This window comes from Peromyscus leucopus, chromosome 3 (genome assembly GCF_004664715.2).
Source record: "Peromyscus leucopus breed LL Stock chromosome 3, UCI_PerLeu_2.1, whole genome shotgun sequence".
Lineage (NCBI taxonomy): Eukaryota > Metazoa > Chordata > Mammalia > Rodentia > Cricetidae > Peromyscus > Peromyscus leucopus.
In genome coordinates this window covers 82,998,137-83,018,222 of record NC_051065.1, presented here as the reverse complement: position 1 = coordinate 83,018,222, position 20,086 = coordinate 82,998,137, and the positions used below count along the sequence as shown (strand labels likewise).

The window sequence follows — 20,086 nt, the reverse complement described above, 5'->3', positions numbered from 1 at the left end:
AAATTGACTTCTTCAATATATGAAAAGAAATGATTAAATGGCTATTTACTCTATAAAAAGCTCATTGCACTGCAGTATATTCAAAAGTCCAACTATTGATTATTATATCCTAGAAATAAAAATGGCATTTAATCAAAGTAAATGCCATCATTTGCCTGCACATTACTGTCCACTATAGGGATGAGTTCTGTTTTCCAACTGCAGAACAACTATGGTAAAGAAGTATATTTATATTTATAACCATATCTCTGCAGAGATAGTGAAGGTAGATCCCTGGAGCTCCCTGCCAGCTCCTTCATGAGCCTCAGGGCTGCAAAAACCTGTCTTGAAAAAATAAAGAAAAAGTAAAGACAAGACAGCACCTAAGGAAAGACAACCCTAGAGTGTCCTCTATATGAAGGTGACCAACACCACACACACACACACACACACACACACACACACACACACACACACCACATACATACATACACACACAACATACATACATATACATACCACATGCATATACACACATACATAACACAAACACACCACACACAGGCATATGTACATATAACACATACACAACAGATACATATACATACAACATAGATATACACCACATACACCACACACACACACACACACACACACACAGAGCACGAATTTTAAAAGGGCTTATAATAAAAACAACCCAGAGCCAGATATTGGAGTAAATGCTGAGAGATCAGAGAGACAAAGGAACAAGCCACTGCCATGTCTTACCTCTAGGATTCCTCAGCCGAAAAGCTTTAGTTCCTGTCTCCTCACACCTTATATACCGTTCTCCACCCACCATATCACTTCCTTCTTAGTGCTGGGATTAAAGGCATATGTGCTTCCCAAATACTGGGATTAAAGGTGTGTGCCAGCACTGCCTGGCTCTGTTTCTCTCCTATACTGAATCAATGTCATGTAGTCCAGGGAGGCTTTGAACTCACAGAGATCCAGATGGATCTCTACGTCTCAACTAGAATTAAAGGTGTGTGCCTCCACTGCCTGGCCTCTATGTTTAATCTAGTGGCTTGTTCTGTACGCTGATCTTCAGGCAAATTTTATTAGGGTACACAATATATCAACACACACACACACACACACACACACACACACACACACACATTCAAATCTCTCCTAAATAAGAGACTACACAGTGAAAGATTTTACAATTGTGTGTAGTTATTCCAACTTCTTTAGGAAAGACATGGTAAATAATGTAGATGGAACAATTCTAAGTATCAATATCCTCTACCATTCTTCTAATGAAACAAAACAAAACAAAACTTACACTAAGGCATTCTTAGCTAGAGTCAGTTACAGTAAGTTTGTGAATGGTTTGCCAAATATTTACTGTAGACTCCCTCACTTAACACATAACTCTATGCATATTGGTGAGCTGGATCTTGAACCACATGATCCATTGTTATTTTGGGGGCCAGTTTCCCACCACTGCATGATAAAGCAATAGGAATGAGAATGGAAAGAAAGCAAAGGATTTGGATACAAGAGAGAGCCTAGATTAGAATATAATGGTTAGCAGTTTTGAGCTCCAGGAATCCTGTTAAAGAGAGAGAGGAAGGATTGTATAAGCCAGTGGGGTCAAGGTCATCACAAGGGAACCGACAGAGACAACTAATCTTTCCTCACAGGACTCTGGACCAACAGCTAAGGAACCCACATGGGACTGACCTAGGCCCTCTACATATGTGTGACAGTTGTATAGCTTGATCTACTTGTGGGATCCTAGCACTGGAGCATTGGGGAGGGGTAGGCTTTTCAGAACCTAGTCCTCATGGTGTTTGCCTTACCAAGCCTTAATATGAGGGGAGGAGCTTAGTCCTACCCCAGCTTGATATACCATGCTTTGTTGACACCCATGGGAGGCCCATTCCTTTGTGAACAGAAACAGAGGAGGAAATGCATTGGGGGTCGGGCAAGAGGGAAGGTAATGGGAGGAGAGGAGGGAGAAGAAACTGGAGTCCCGATGTAAAGTAAATTAATAAATTTAATTTAAAAAAAGAAAGATTAGCAGTTTCTTCTTAACTATTAACATATCTCTCAGCAAAGAAGGTTCTTCTATTCACTTAGTAAACATTACTGTCTTTGTCTTTCCAAGCAGCAGGGAGTGTTCTCAAATGTATGTAAATCTATTGTAGACATGAATTTAAAGTTGCAAGAACATACAGACTGCTAAACATACTAAATTTTAGGAGTATTTTGAAGATTACAGCTTAGTGTCAAGGAAGAATCAGCACCCACAATTCAGGGTTCAAACTATATTTTTTTCTTTGAACCAAATTCTTTAAAAATTTATTTAAAAGTCTAAATCAGGAATATAGCCACTTAAAACACATTTTGTTAAAATTAATACTCAGAAACTTTCATTATGCTGATTATGAAGTCGAACTAATTTTTTTTTTTTTTCCAAAACAGGGTTTCTCTGTGTAGCTTTAGAGCCTGTCCTGGAACTCACTTTGTAGACCAGACTGACCTTGAACTCACAGAGATCACTCTGGCTCTACCTCTTGAGAGCTGGGATTAAAGGCATGTACCACCACCGCCTGGCTCAAACTAATTCTTTATCAACATTCAACAAAGATGCTTCTAGAAAATCCAACATACACCCAATTTAAGATTTTGATAAAGTTGGAAGAAAAGATATTAACTTAAAAATTCTTAGTAAACTACTGTTTAAAAAAAACAGAACATAAATAAATATTAATGAGTAAAACGTATTTGACTTTGGAAAAGGAATCTTAATTTTGATGCCAGTAAGAATTTTCAAGGTAATGCTTGTAATAATTCTCAGGTCCAAAGTGGGCCCCCCAAAATGGTAGTGCTACAATGCCATAAATGACATTCTGAGCTCAGCTCAGGCTGGAGTCAGACTAAGTAAACAGAAAGATGGCTCTTGAATAAACAAAAGCCTGAAATCAGTATCCCTCAGAAACTTGTGAAGCAGGTTTCTGTTTGTCACTGCTTCCCTTATCTCCCTACAGCTGAATATCTCCAGCAATGGGGCATCCCTTCCCTAGTAACACCTGCCAATGTCCCCAAGCCAGCTCCTAAGCTATTCCGGCTTGCACATTTCCTTTTGCTGTTTTCTGTCTCCTGTGGGACAGCCATGGAAGTTGTGAATTTCCCCCAAATAACCCTTTCTTCTTGCCCACACAGTGGTCCAGTGCAGTAGTTTCACTATGCTCTTGCTTACAACAATCAAATGTCTCATGCACACCAGCACAAAGTGTCCTACAAACAAGACCTCATTTACCTCCTTTCGCAAGAATCTCTGAGGTTAAACAAGGGCTACAGAGGATAGGTACTTTGCTCAAAAGTATACCACTAGTAAGTGGTAGGCAGAACTTGAACTTCATTCAGCTCTCTTGTCAGTGAGGCTGATGCCAACAGAAGAGCGGAAGAAGGCAGAGCATAGTGAGAAACACACTATGGCCTGCTTCTACTCAGCAGGGCAGCTGCCACAGTGGAGAGTTTTTGTTTGTTTGTTTGTTTGTTTGTTTGTTTGTTTGTTTTTTAATCCAAATAGAACTCAGAAGACAAAAAGCCCTGTTACATGATTTTAAACATCAGCCAAGGGCTACTATGAGAACCCCTTTTGCAACATTCTATCTTTTGCCACCTGCTGGAACATTTTAGAGTAAGGCTCTGAAATACAATAACATCTATGCCCAAATTGGAAACGTAATATTTTTTTTTTTATAAACACAGCATGGGCAGCCTAACAACAAACAGATACAGCAGGAGTCAGATCTGGTAAACTTCCTACTAACCAGCTGGTTGCAAAAAAGGCAATAGCAGGAACATTAGCATGTTTCCACAACAGCAGCAGGTAGAGACCTCATTGCCAAGAAAGGTAGAGCAATGGATGGAGGCAATATCAGCCTGGTTAGTGACAGGGTCTCAGTTATACCGAATGGCCCCTGTTGGCTGGCTCCTCATTTGCAGGCCTCTTCTAGTTTCTCTGCATGCATACAGACACACACACACACACATACACACACACTTTCCCTTAGATGTTTATCATGAACTAGCATGTCCATCTAGAGTTTCAGTTCTCAAAATGTCAAAATGTAGCCTGGGCATTCCCAGGGATCCCGAAAACCAACCCATACAAGGTCAAAACTACCTTCCTTATAAAGCTATTGTATAACCTTCCTTTTAACCATGTTGACATGTACATGAATGGTGCTAAGTGGCAGTGGGAAAACTGCAGGTTTAGTGGTATAGGTCAAAGCAATAGCCTCAAACTCTATACTGTTCACCACATTCATCACAGCCACATACAGTAGCAATAAATGATGTTTCCACTTGAGAATATCAATACAAAATGATTGATGTTATTTAACCTAACTGTTAAGCGCCATCTTCTCAATATGGGAATTGGATGGGAAACTCTTGCCACGCATATGACACTGGTCTCAAAGGGCTCTGTGTGGTAGAGCTGGAAGCTGAGCTTGTTGCTTTTGTCATTCTTCTTATATAAAGAAAAAGAACTAATGACAAAGTCTGGGTATTAAAAATGGCTATTTGGAGAATATTTTTAATACACAGCAAAGAAAGGATGTAGGGATGACAGTGCAGCAGTAATCCTTACAGAATATCAGAAGTGAAAGAGAAGCAGAGGAGAGCTCTGAATGGGCAGGCTGATGAGCTCAGCAATGGCACAAATGTGGAGACTCAATGAGAGGATGTTTCCCAAATGACCTGTGCATCCTGTCACAGACTTCTTCATGGGTAAAAGGTTCATTCCAAACACAACATAGATGGATGGATTTTAAAGTGATAGAACAGAAAAGGGTCACTGAAATAATTTTAGGTTGCATGCGGCAGCAATCCTTATCTGAAAGCTTGATTTTTAGTCTAGTAACAAATAATACCCAAAATTATTTGATCAAGACCACTAAAATACTCTGCAGCATGTCTGCATGTTCTGAAACTTCAACTACCCACTGAAGGATGAATAAAGAAACAGATATGAAAACCTAGCTGTCTCCTCAAAATCCAGACTGTCAAGTCAATGTCTTCATTCTCACTAATGGCTTATGGTTGGAAAGCAGTTATTTTCTATAAGAGCATGTTAACCTGGGATGAACTTCCTATCTCATTTTCAACAAAATAAATATTCTTACATTTTCTAATAAGATACATTGCTTAAATTGCTAGTGTGTTCAACAGCTGTGGGTGGAAATGAGCACTTCCTAGGGTCCCTGAAAGTCAAGAGTAAGGTGTTGTGCAGCAGTGTGTGCACTGCTCAGTCAAGCGCTGTGCACGCAGAACTATGTCCTGCCTGCTACTATCAAGCACCATCTCACTTGGAAGTGTTGACATTTCACTGACCATTCCATATTGCTGGCATGCTATAGGGCAACCAGAAATTGCAAAACACCATTAAAAAGGGGATGGATGAGATCATGTGATTTCACAAAGGAAAATAAAAATAAAGGCAGAGAAAAAGATAATTTAGCAAAACCCCAAACAGTAAGGGCTCTGCTGCTCTTCTGTCAGAGCACACAGTACCCATAGAAGCCACGTCCTCAGTGGGCCTGGTGTCAGCTCTCGTGGGTAAGTGGACGCTCAGCTATTGAGGATGCAATAAAATCCTGTTTATTCATACATGGAAGAGAAAGCCATGTCCAGATTGCTACAGAAGCCCAGCCACTAGCCTCGAGCTCTGCAACACTGCTCCAGCTACTCTGCAGGATGTTATTACCAAACAGACTTGTCATTCAAATGACATAAAGCAGGATTGGGAATGGGACTATGAAACAGGTCTGAATTTAAACAGGAAAATATAGTGATAAGAAAATGACCACACAAACAAGCTGTTACACAGTTATTTGTGTATACACACACATAGTCTACTCCCTTTCCTTCCCCCGCAAGTGTATAAAAATCTACCTACTTACACAACTGTACACATGGGCTCACCATGCCTCAAATTGGCACAGAGTCAGATAAACAATAAATTATATTTAATGCAAAATTATTGGAATTGTAAAATACACTTTAGAATATACATAATATGAAATATTACTAGAAAACAGAGCAAACACAATATATTTGATATTTTTATCACATAAAATTCTTGGATTTCAAAAAAATAATACTTCAAACATTCAGAGTAATGTGTAACATGAGTAATTTATGTTTCTCTACTGTGTATTCTTCCTGAAAGCAAAGTTAAGGTTAAAACACATGAAATTCACATGGATGGAATCATTCAAGTTCTGTTTGATTGGGTCTATTTTTTCTGTGCTGGAACTTATGCCTTAAAGCCTCTGCTTTTAAACACATGACACCCAGCTGGATTCAATCGCATACGCATGTCTTAGGGGTTATTTACTATAAGCTTATTCTCTGATATGTAGACCTAACTCTCTGGCCCTAGAAACAGTCTGCTCTCCTTCCATTGACAGATAATGCACAGATACATCTATGTAGACATACAAACTAGAATAATTTTCTCAGTGTGGCACAGCACTCTCTACTAAGAATGACTGGCACAGAGTAAGGAACTGATTTCACGGCTGCCTTCATCAGACCCGACTCCACATGGTCCTTGTTACAGAGCAGGAAGGGATGGCCGAGGACATCCATGCTACCCCCATGGAGAGAGGTTCCCTAGAACTCGTGCCTTGCTGTCAGAGGGCAATCAGCAGGCCTGTGTGTTAGGGTGTCTGCCCCCTGACAGCCCTCCAGCTCTTCTTTCCCTCTGCCGTCTCTCACCTGGGCCACCTTTATTTCTTTGACACCCTTGAACTGTGACCTACAAGCCTTGATTTCCCTGGATAACTTCTCAAACATTCCTCTGTAAAGAACCTGGTATCCACAGTCTTTGCACACAGTGCTTGGTTTGTCATTGGTTATGTGTGTCATTTACAAGTATGTGAGTGGTTATTCTAAGGTCCTAAGTCAAAGACATGCATGTCTTTTAGCTTTGTCCACAAAATTTTCAAATTATGCTCTGATGTCCCTTCATGTAACCCTAACGTCACAGTGTCCATTCTTTGATCGACTTAAACTAATAATTCTTCATTCACAAAACAGTTACTACTCTAGACACTGTGCTGGGTGTGGGAAATACTTTTTTTTTTTTTTTAGTCACATATAATAGCCCCTGAACAGAAAGCTGCAGCTACATAATTCAATTAAATGCATTCTGCTTAGTGGGGAGAAAATTCACACAAGTGTGAAATTATTTAGAAAGCAGAAAGAGGATGAAAATCATTTAGTCTCTCTAGTAGGTAAACTGTAACTTCCTTTCAAGAATATTTAGCTATTTACCATCATCCAGTGGTCACCTTCTATTTCACTGGAGAAATCGCAGCAGAAAAGTAAGAGAAAAGAGTCTGGGACCCTTAAGAATCAGCTGACATCACAGTCCACAGTCCCCTCATAGCACATGAATAAAACTCTACAGAATTCAATCAGAAAGGTAGGCACTTTTTAAATTCAAAAAGACAACGTTTGGTTCGAATTACAGGATGAATGAAGAGGAGGCCTTCTGTCTGCTGTGAAAAGCAAGGCTGCTAACACCTACCCTGCCTAACAGAACCCTGTATGTCACACTCACATCTCAACTAAAAATTAAAGTGTTTACACTTGAGCATTTTATTCAATTTTGGGGAAAATTCTACTACTGAAATTCTTCTCCAGTAGAACACTGATTTCAATGATCCTCTGAAGAAGGCCAACTGGATTTGGGAACTCCTTGGAAGGCAGTGCTTTCTGTCCTGACTCTCACTTCCAGCCCCAGGTCACTCTCCATACCTGTGTGGCTCCGGATGTGAACTCTCAGGGTCCCACTGCTGGCGAATTTCTGGCCACAATATGGGCAGACTTTCTCCTTTTCTCCTGTGTGTGTCTAAACAGGAATAAAAATGGTTGATGATAAATACAAAGGCTTTAGTAAAGATGATTAAATACCTCTGACGATAGTAAATCTGTATTTTCCAGGATTATGTTTCATTAAAATGATTTAATGTCACAATGCGACTTTAAACAATTTATCATGGATAATCCCATGGGTTCAAAGATCCCTTAGAAGCATGCATTAGTGTTAATTTGAAAATAATTCTGCAGTTTACTGCTTAAGCCTTAATGGAATCCTTGTCTAACTAAACATGATTAAGTTATAGAAAACCAGTGCATGGAGCACAACCAGATAATCAAAACGGGGCTGGAGTTGCCCTTGACTGTTGCCAAGAAACATTTCCTTTGAATTGTTTTCCACATTCTTTGTGTGTATTTCACTCTAAAGGGCAGAATTAATCTCAGGAAAGTCATCTGTTACATATGCTATGCTTGTCTGGACAGCTTTTACTACAAAACAGAAAGCATCACACATCTAGTTTGGCCTAGAAAACCAGCAGGTGTTAATTGAGCAGTCAACTGGAGAGAGAATTTCTGTCCTCCACACACTTACTATCTAGGCACAAAATAATCATACTAGAAAAAGAGAAGGAACACCTGCAAAATACAATTCAGTGCTGGGATACTTGCCTATCATGCAGGAGGCTCTGGGGTCAATCCCTGACAAATAAATAAATAAACAATCGCCAGGCGGTGGTGGCACACACCTTTAATCCCAGCACTCAGGAGGCATAGGCATGGATCTCAGTGAGTTCGAGGCCAGCCTGGTCTACAGAATGATTTCCAGGACAGCCAAAGCTGTTACACAGAGAAACCCTATTTCAAAAAAACCAAAATAACGATAATAATAATAATAAACAAACAAATGAAAATTGCCAAACAAAACTGCTGACAATTCTAGAAGGGAGGAGAGAGAGTATGTTAAGGCCTCATATCTTCAACAGGAGACTAGTTTGTCTACCAGCATAAAAAAAAAAAAAAGAAAAAAATTCTATCATTCCAGTGAATGAGGAGTCAGAGCAATCTGTAAAGTAGCAGGGTTTTTCAAACTTAGAACAACAACAAAAAAAAGTTGGTGGCTGAGGACTGTTACAAGGATCAGGAGGAAGCAATTACTTCAGTTATCTACCTACATGGTCTTTATAATATTGCTTTGAGAATATTTTCCAATAGTAGCCTGAAAATGAGTAAAAGCAGGTAGTGTCTGATAATAGTTAATTATGGCCATCAAGTTAGTTGTTTTAAGAGTTGCTGAGGGTTGATTAGTGATGAAGACCGCAATGGGTGTGTGTAATGGCATTTCTGCAGACCATCAAATCATGAAGTCTCTGGCCCAATCTAGGGATGGATTCAAATCTTATGGCCTTAATACTAGGTGGGGGAAAGGTAGGAGGTGGGGCCAGGCTGAAATGTGTCATTGGACAGTGTGTCCTTAAGAATCTTTCTCACCCAGGCTCTTGGTATTTTCTCTGCCTGCTTCCAGTCCACACTGAGGTGAACAGGTTTTTACCTGCCACTTGTTCGCACCACCAACATTGGAAACTTAATTGAATCTGTCATAAAATAGCTTTGTCATTTTAAAGAGATTTAAAATGCATTTATTATAATGTATATTTACTTATGGAATACAAAAGTAAACTCAATTTGCTTGACATACTGATCTAATTAGCATAACACAAAAAAGGTAATCTTGAAATCACAAATGAAACTATTTCATATGAAGTCAATCAGTATCTGTCAAACTCCAGTTCCATAACAGGAAATCCCATGTGCCCTAGGATTCCAGTAAACACCTAAATTAGTTCTATAAAAACAACCTAGCCAGACGGTGGTGGTGCATGTCATTAATCCCAGCACTTGGCCAGCATGGTCTATAGAGGGAATTCCAGGACAGCCAGAGTAACAGAGAAATCCTGCCTCAGAAATCCAAAACAAACAAACAAACAAACAAACAAACAACAACAACAAAACAACCTACCTAAGGTTCTATTCATATTTTCAGAAGAAATCTTCTGTATTAAGTGAAAATGGTTAAAAGTGCACAGAATCTTACTAAACAGTTTCCAAGCCTTCCTATCAGTAAGGCTAAAGATAACACAAAATATACATATAACTTTGAGGTTCCATTTCATGGGAAAATGTCTATTCTGAAAAACAGAGAAAACATCTATTTCTTGGACAGTGAATCTAATCATATATTTGTCATTGTCAATAAGCATGTAATAAATTAATATAAAACTGTCACAAGATAGTCAATATATATGGCCGTAATCCTTAACCTTACAATGCATTCTGTCTTCATGAGGCTCCCACTTACTTTCTTATGACTTCTAAGCACTGATGGCGTAACAAAGGCCTTATTGCACAGCTCACACGGTACTTCTTGTGTCTTTCATGGACCACTTGAACATGAACATTTAATGTGTCCTTCCTTTTAAATGTTGCATCACAATGATGACATTTGAAAGTCCTTTCACCTTAGAAGACAAGTCAACAGTCAAGCCACATACATAGGATTTCACATTTCTTTGCAAATAACAGAATGTCCTAATTCTGATGTGCTACTTCTATCAGAATCTGTCTTAATTCTATCAGAACTTTGCCCAACATTAACACCTAGAAACTAGCCAGAGACTAGACTTGGTTTTCAGTGTACAAGGAAAGAGTAGAAATTTCCAAAAGAAGTAGACAAGTTGTTAACATTTTAGTCTACGGTAACAGCTTTCATGCTCATAGTGAAACTAGCTGTACTGTTAGTGCACTGTGTGAAACAAGACCTAGTACTTCATTCTCTCTGCTTTAGCCAGTCTGGTCTTCCTGCTCTTTTAACTCACTTGTAGTGGGCAGCCATTCCAACCTTGATCTGGAAGTTCCAACCCACATTGAGGCTTCGGTAACTGTCACGCCTACAAGGCAGGGCCAAGAGAGGACCCTGAAGACCCGAGATCCAGATGTGCCATCTCTCTTGGTTCCTGGACCCTGGACGTTGGAGGTAGACCAAGCAGAGGTCTCCAGAGAATACTGCCGGACTGTGCTACATCTTTCCCAGACCCTGTAACCTACCTATCCCTTCATTTGTAAGTTACACCACTAAATAAACCTCCCTTTTAACTATGTGGAGTGGCCTTAATAATTTCACCAATATCTGGCACCCAACGTAGGGCACAAACCCACGACCCTGAGATTGAGAGTCTCATGCTCTCCCAACTAAGCTAGCTTTGGATGACTGTCCAGGCTGCCAGCTGTCTCTGTCTACCCTGCAAGACTCCCAAAAGTTGCTTGCATCCTTCTCCTATTTCTCAGATAGTATTATATCCTTCTGAGGTCTTTGATGTAGTTGAAGACTAGTTATAATTTTCTTTAGTTATGATAAAAGATAAGTCAGATATGAAACTTTAGACTCACAAATAAGATAGATAGGGTATCTTTTTTAATTTTGCCAAATACAAATAGACTAGATATTGTAACTATAATTCTTGCTAAATAACTGTTTTGTCATATGTAATTTTACTATATGAAAGTTAAAACTTTCCTTAAAAAAAAAAAAGAAAGAAAAGGGGAAGTGCTGTGGATATCGCTCTGTATAAATAAAATGCTGATTGGTCAGTAGCCAGGCAGGAAGTATAGGCAGGACAAGCAGAGAAGACAATTCTAGGAAGTGGAGGCTGAAGCAGGGATACACTGCCAGCCGCTGTGAGGAGAAGCAACATGTTAAGATACCAGTAAGCCACAAGCCACATGGCAACTTACAGATTGATTAATAGAAATGGGTTAATTTAAGATATAAGAACAGTTAGCAAGAAGCCTGCTATGGCCAAACAGTTTAAATAATATAAGCATCTGTGTGTTTATTTTATAAGTGGGCTGTTGGACTGCCAGGACTTGGCAGGACCTGGAGAGAAAACTCTCTAGCTACACTCACTGGTCTTCACTGATGTCCCTGTCTGAGCCTTACATTGTTTACTTAGTCCCTAGTGTCTGAAGGTTGACTTTTCTGGCCCGATACGACAGTGCCACTTCAGAAAGTCTCTTCTAGTGTAGCTCATCACCATTTCAGCTACAGAGCACATAGAACATTCTCACAAGCCACCTCAGTCCTTCCTCTATAGCTGCTGAGAACCAAGAGGGTGACATCAGAAGTATCATACTATGGATGTTACAAATTCATTGCTGTTATGTGAAAAAAAATTTCATGTTTCCCATGATAAATTTCCTTAGCATCAAAGCAAATTCAGCCACATGTCTTAACAGGATGAATGAAGTTCACTTGTCTAGTTGCCTATTCTAAAATTCATATATCTCTTAAGCTATCTAACTTAATACTTCCTGCTGTTGTGAAACAAATTTTATTCTTTAATGATGAAGTTGTTCTTTATTAGAAATGGAAGTCAAGCTAAGCACTCTCCAGAGTGACTGACCTGGACTGGAAACACTGCCCTGTCTTTTCCTACAGGAAGCAGCTTCCTTTCTCATGATCATCAACACCATGTACAAAAGCTTAAGGTCTTTATTATTTTTTCATATTGGACCCTAACCTGAGCAGGGAAACCTTCTTCTGTACAGCCAATTGCCACAATGCCTTGTATTTGGAATTTAATATTTATGCAGCAGTAGGAACGTTACACGTACACTTTTATAAGATGTGCGTCTATGTAGAAAATAATGAAAAACTTACCTACCAAAATAAGTATAGAAATCAGAAGTTTTACATAAAGTAGGAAAGGTGCCTGCCTGTCAGATAATCTGTATACAATGTCTAGACTCCCCTACATGAATGACTGTCAGACTCAACAGTCTCAATTTCTACTTAAAAAGGTGTTGAATTAGATGGGCATTCTGGAACCCAGACCACATCCCTGGGCACCAGCCACTCCAGGAAGACCTGCCCATTTGGCCCCAGGTTCTGGCCACCGGGCAGGTCCCCTTCTAGCCCCACCGGGAGAGATCCCCTTTTCCAAGCACCCCTGGCAGCCCCTGCAATCTCCACGCCCTGCCCCCATGCCCATCTGCCCGAGACCCAAGCCACTTCCTGAGACTTAGAGACTGGCCCCCAGCTCCCATCCTGCTCCCGACTTCCCTTCTGGACCAGAGGTTGAGTATCCGGGCCCAACCCGGACCACAACCCTGGGCACCAGCCACTCCGGGAAGACCTGCCCAACGTAGCCCCAGGTTCTGGGCACCGGGCAGGTCCCCTTCTAGCCCCACCGGGAGGGATCCCCTTCTCCAAGCCCCCCAGCAGCCCCTGCAATCTCCACGCCCTGCCCACACGCCCATCTGCCCGAGACCCAAGCCACTTCCTGAGACTTAGAGACTGGCCCCCAGCTCCCATCCTGCTCCCGACTTCCCTTCTGGACCAGAGGTTGAGTATCCGGGCCCAACCCGGACCACAACCCTGGGCACCAGCCACTCCGGGAAGACCTGCCCAACGTAGCCCCAGGTTCTGGGCACCGGGCAGGTCCCCTTCTAGCCCCACCGGGAGGGATCCCCTTCTCCAAGCCCCCCAGCAGCCCCTGCAATCTCCACGCCCTGCCCACACGCCCAGCTGCCGGAGACCTCAGCTACTTCCTGAGACTTAGAGACCGGACCCCAGCTCCCATCCTGCCCCCCGACTTCCCTTCTGGACCAGAGAGAGAGGGCTCCCATCTTGCCCTGGACTTCCCTCCTGGACAAGATCTCACATCCTGACCTGGACTTCCCTTCTGGACAAGAGCGCACATTCTACCCAGGAGTTCCTGTCTGGACAAAAGCTCCCATCCTTCCCCAGACTTCCAGTCCAGATAAGAGCTTCCATCTTGCCCGGAGTTCCCATTTGGACAAGAGAACTCCCATCTGGACAAGAGAGAGAGACTTCCTGAATCTGTCAGCTCTTTCTGAACCAAGTACACTGATAAGACCAAGAAGGGAACCACAAGGAGATGGGCAGACGTCAAGGCAGAAGTACATACAACAAAATGAAGAGCAATACAGCATCTCCAGAACCTAGCCCGCCTCCAACATCTAGACCTGAACATCAAAAATTGGAAGAAGCAGAAGAAAATAGCCTTATGAGTAACATCATGAAGAAGGTAGAGGCTTGTATAGAGGAAAAGACAAAAAAAATGGGAAGAACGCTGTAAACAGCTAGAGGAAAGGGCAAACAAATTAGAAGAAAACAATAAAAGTCCTGCAAGAAAACAATAAAGTCCTGGAAGAGAACAATAAAGTACTGGAAGAAAACAATAAAGTACTGAAAGAAAATCATGAAAAAGCAATGAAACAACTAAAGGAAATAGTCCAAGACCTGAAAAGGAAAATTGAAAAAATAAAGAAGATACAAACAGAGGGAATGCTGGAAATAGAAAACCTGAGTAAAAGATCGGGAACTTCAGATGCAAGTATAACCAACAGAATGCAAGAGATGGAAGAGAGGATCTCTGGCATTGAATATACAGCAGAAGAAATAGTTTCATCAGTCAAAGGAAACACTAAAGCCAACAAAGTCATGAACCAAAATGTCCAAGAAATTTGGGACACCATGAAAAGACCATATCTGTCACCGTGCACAAAACTTAAGTCCAAGTAGATCAAGGACCTCAACATAAATCCAGCTACTCTGAAACTGCTAGAAGAGAAAGAAGGAAGGAGTCTTGAACGCATTGGCATAGGAGATCACTTCCTAAATATAACACCAGTAGCACAGACACTGAGAGAAACAATCAATCAATGGGACCTCTTGAAACTGAGAAGCTTTTGTAGAGCAAAGGATACTGTCAACAAGGCAAAGTGACAGCCTACAGAATGGGAAAAGATCTTCACCAACCCCACATGTGACAGAGGACTGATATCCAGAATATATAAGGAACTCAAGAAATTAGACATCAAAACGACCAACAGTTCAATTGAGAAATGGGCTTTAGAACTAAACAGAGAATTCTCAACAGAGGAAACTCAAATGGCTGAAAGACATTTAAGGAATTGCTCAACATCCCTAATCATCAGGGAAATGCAAATCAAAACAACTCTGAGATACCACCTTATGCCTGTCAGAATGGCTAAGATCAAAAACACTGAAGACACTTTATGCTGGAGAGGATGTGGAACTAGGGAACTCTCTCCACTGCTGGTGGAATGCAAGCTTGTACAACCACTTTGGAAATCAATATGGCGCTTTCTTAGAAAATTTGGAATCAATCTCCCCCAAGATCCAGCTATACCACTCTTAGGCATATACCCAAGAAATGCTCAATCATACCACAAGAGCACTTGCTCAGCTATGTTCATATCAGCATTGTTTGTAATCGCCAAAACCTGGAAAACAACCAGATGTCCTTCAACTGAAGAATGGATAAATAAATTGTGGCACATATACACAATGGAATACTACTCAGCAGAGAAAAACAATGACATCATGAGGTGTGCAGACAAATGGATGGATCTAGAAAAAATCATCCTGAGTGAGGTAACCCAGACTCAGAAAGACAAATATGGTATGTACTCATCATAGCAGATCTAGATGTGGAACAAGGATGACTGGACTGCTACTCACATCACCAGTGAGGCTACCTGGAAAACGGGACCCCAAGAAAGACACGGAGAAATGGATGAGATCTACATGAACAGCCTGGACATGAGTGGGAGCAATGAACGGGCAGGGTCGAGGGAAAGAGAGCGGGAAATCCTAGCTGGATCAAGAAAAGAGAGGGAGAACAAGGAATAGGAGACCATGGTAAATGAAGACCACATGAGAAAAGGAAGAAACAAAGAGCTAAAGAGGCCCACAGAAATCCACAAAGATACCCCCACAAAAGACTGCTGGCAATGGTCGAGAGACAACTGGGACTGACCTACTCTGGTGATGGGAAGGCCAAACACCCTAATAGTTGTGCCAGAAACCCCATCCAAGGACTGAGGAATCTGGATGCAGACATCCACGTCTAGGCCCCTGGTGGAGCGCTGGGAGTCTAATTAGTGAGAAAGAGGAGGGTTTATATGAGCAAGAATTGTTGAAACCAAGGTTGGATAAAGCACAGGGACAAATAATCAAATGGATGGAAACACATGAACTATGAACCAAAGGCTGAGGGGCCCCCAACTGGATCAGGCCCTCTGAATAGGTGAGACAGTCGATTGGCTTGATCTGTCTGGGAGGCATCTAGGCAGTGGTACCAGGTCCTGTGCTCATTGCATGAGTTAGCTGTTTGAAACCTGGGACTTATACAGGGACGCTTGGCTCAATCTGGGAGGAAGGGACTGGACCTGCCTGGACTGAGTCTACCAGGTCGATCCCAGTCCTCGGGGGAGACCTTGATCTGGAGAGGTGGGAATGGGGGTTGGGCTGGGGGGAAGGGAAGGAGGGCAGGAAGGGAGAGAACAAGGGAATCTGTGGCTATTACGTAGAACTGAATAGTATTGTAAAATAAAATTAAAAAAAAAAAGATGTGCATTCTGACCCATTCCAATTTTAAGCCTGTGAGCTAATAAAACCCTGACCTGTAACATAACTCCCAGTTTTATAGAGGCAGACAAGTTTCCTTAATCATCATAGGTAAAAGGGAATCAACGTCTGTGTTTCAAAACAATGTTCAAAGCATACTGAGTGTGGGGTATCTTTTTTACAAAACAAAGTATAAATACTGGGAAGAGAGGATGTAAAATAAAGTATCTCATAAAATGATTAATGGTTCTTTAAGAAACAAGGCAATCTGCTTCTTTATGCTTTAAACAGACTGTCTAACAATTCACAGTGCACATCTGTGATGTCTACATTCTGAAAGGGTCTAAGGACACAGTGGGAAGTAACTCTATCTGTCCTCAGCTGCCCAGATTGTGACTTACTGTTGTGGATTAACAGGTGTCTTTGCAGAGAAAATGGGGTGCGGAACAAGGCTTTACATTCGTCACATTGAAATGGTCTCTCCTCAGAATGGGTCTGCAGAAGAAAGACAGTGGGGAAAGGGAGAATGAGCTCATCACTACAGAAAGCATACAGAATCTTGTTTCTTCTCAGAGCTCTCTCCTATGGAGGAGGAGGAAAAGCAAAACCATATGCATTCACAGGAAAGAAATATGTGTTTTGTCAAACTCTCAAATTCATTAGAAATTCAATAAATAGCAAAGTAATTGTTATTACTACCTCAAATTCTAATCTAAACACACAGGGAGATTGTGTAAAAACTACTTCGTAGACCAACATGGTGTATAGTTTTGTCTAGTGTGCAGTTAACCCTAAGGGGCACTTGCCAGGCTTGTTCATTTTCCATAGAGGCAAGAGAAACATTTCACAGCACATGGTCTCCACCGTTTCCCTAAAACCTCACCGACATATTTAAAGAGACCCAATCCTCAGGGCTGTTTTGTGTCTAAGTTACAAGAGTATGGCTCATATGGTTAACCAGGGTAGCATTCATTAAATACTTTATTTGTATTGAATGTCATGCTAAATACTGTAAAGGAATTAATGAATCCAAAGAGCCAAGTACCTGATTTAAATGGTATTACTGACAACATTTTAAGATGAAAAAAAGTGCAGATTTGCCAGAGATGTGGGTGTTATAAAGGTCTATGGCACACAACAAACAAACGAGCATTGAAATGATCCACAGAAGTTTAAACCAGTTTGGCACAAACTGTGAATAAAATCTTATTCTATACTATGGATGACAAGGTTTATTTACATTTTAAAATTTTATTTTATGTGTATGTATGTATTGCCTGCATGTGTACCACCTACACACCTGGCGCCTGCAGAGACCAGAAAAGGGCACTGAATCTCCTGGAACTGGAGTTACAAATGATTATAAACTGCCACGTAGGTGCTGAAAACTGAACCCAGGTCTCTCTACAGGGAGAGCAAGTGCTCTTAACTGCTGAGCCATCTCTCCAGCTCCAGTTGGAAAAATTTACCAAGGTTCACAAATACATTTTTAAAACCCAAAATTTAACAAGGTTCACAAATACATTTTTAAAACCCTCAAAAGTTCAACAATATCCTTTCACTACAACAAAAAAAAAAAAGCTGTTAATCGGATAAATTCTATGGTATTAGTACAAAAAGAACAAGAGACAACTGAAGAAGTCACTTTCTTCACATCATATTCACATATACTTTCACAATTTGATGGGCATTCCAATATTCAAGTCTAAGAAGCATCATGTGGAACAATGCTGTAACATAAGCATTATTATGACTGTTTCCATTGTCAAAAACTCAAAGGGTGGAGGAAACAAATATTAAAAGTCAGGGTAAATTTAAGAAGTTTAAATGTGTTGTTTAGACACAGAAATTATAGATAAATAAAAACAGAGGAGGAGAAGAACATTTCTTTCATTATATAACATAAATGATATTAGGAACATGACACTCCAAAATGGTGACAGAAACACATAGCATTTACTAAGAAGGAAGTTAGGTCCTTCTAACAGTAGGAGAGAGGCTGTATGGATTTAGCATTTATTTCTTCACACATTGCTTTTCTGAGACAGTCTTGCTATGCACCTAAGGCTGGCCTTGAGTTTGTGTCAGTCTCAGGACTTTGCCTCACAAAAGCTGATATTACAGATACACACTGTCACATCTGGCTTCAGCTATGTTTTAAAATAAAGAATAAAACCTCAAGTGTTATAGAAAAAATGTTAGCTATTTTTAAATAATAATTGAATGAGAAAAGGTTTTCTAAGTATGATGGAAAACTAGATGTTTGGATTTAAAAATAAATTTAATACTGCAAAGTAAAAGTGTTTTCCAATCACCAAAGAAACTATTTGTGACACCAAATAGCAGTTTAACATTACAAATATGAGATTTGATGGCACATTAATATGGAAATGGAAAACTGCAAAAGAAAACTGGTAGAAGACACCTTCGCTTTCATTTGGCAGGATGTTTTGTATCAGGTCTATAGTGTGCCCTTTGCTTCTATGGATTCATCCTAGTTCAGATTATGAGGATACAGGGAGAACAAAAGCCACAAAAGCTGTCCCACTGCAAGGCTTTTATCCTGTGTGTGTAATAAACACCTACACTATGTTAGGAACTGACACAAGCTATAGAGGAAAATGAAGATGAGCACAAATAGTACTACAAGGAACAGATTTTTTTTTCTTTTTTTTCTTTTTTTTTTTTTTTTATTGTTCGAGACAGGGTTTCTCTGTGTAGCTTTGCGCCTTTCCTGGAACTTACTTGGTAGCCCAGGCTGGCCTCAAACTCACAGAGATTCACCTGCCTCTGACTCCCGAGTGCTGGGATTAAAGGCGTGCGCCACAACTGCCCGGCCAGGAACAGATTTTAAATAGGTGGTCAAGACAATTCTAACGGGTGACATCTGAGAAAACTCTGCTGTTCTGAGGGAACAAAGGACAGGTGCCTGGGTGATAAACACAGGACCTGGGGGAAGCGGGGTGCGGGGGGGCATGCCTCACCCCCACATTTCCCCAGAGTACTCTTGAGTAGAAGCAGCAGGAAATATTAGTTAGAAGGATAGAGGGGAAAGAAATGATAGAGAATGCAGGATAGCCTCGAGAGGGTATTTAAAGGAATGCCAAGGTGTGGAGCAAAAGACCTCTTCCCAGCACAGCCAAGTGCAGACCATCTCAGACACCTGTACTCAGGCCTGTGGTCCAATCATCCTCTTTATACAGACCTGCTGGGTAAAGCCACGAGGAAAAATGGGCTCCAACAGGGAAGAGGTCAGACTGTTTTTCTTTTCCTAAAGACATACAAAGAAATGACTGTGCTCCCATATGGAGAGTAATAACAGAACACAGAAATGTTTTGATCCATGTGCTGCTTGGTGAGTCATTGAAACTATTGGGGTTGCTTGCATAAGCACAGGCAACTCTGACATGATGACTTGGGGAAGCTACACCAACTAGAGGTCCTACCGAGTAAACCATTTCCCTCCTACTCAGCAGTGAGTGGAATTTCATTGAGAGGCATGCTCCCTGGACCCACTGAAGGCCTCTACTGAGGAAATGTGTACAGATGAGTCTCATCAGGGTCATGTATGGGTGATCACAGCTTTCTGATTCAGGTTGGCAACAGTCATAACTAACCAGGACAAACACCTATGCTTCAGCCCATGTGATTGGAGTGATATGAATGAGACAGAGAAATGGGAAGATGCAGAAGCAGACAAGGGAGAAGAAAAAGAGAAGAGACTAATTGTAGAGGCCAGGTCAGCCTAAAGAGTTGTACATTATT

The 20,086-nt window shown here is 41.0% G+C and overlaps 1 protein-coding gene across 1 annotated transcript in view; it reads right to left on the bottom strand.

The window, feature by feature from the left end:
- Prdm5 (PR/SET domain 5) overlaps positions 1–20,086 on the bottom strand; it is a 178,413-nt gene that overhangs the window by 57,079 nt on the left and 101,248 nt on the right. The window contains 4 exon segments of the mRNA XM_028880762.2: positions 7,807–7,900; positions 10,226–10,284; positions 10,287–10,385; positions 16,723–16,816. Coding sequence (XP_028736595.1) covers positions 7,807–7,900; positions 10,226–10,284; positions 10,287–10,385; positions 16,723–16,816 — 346 coding nt within the window.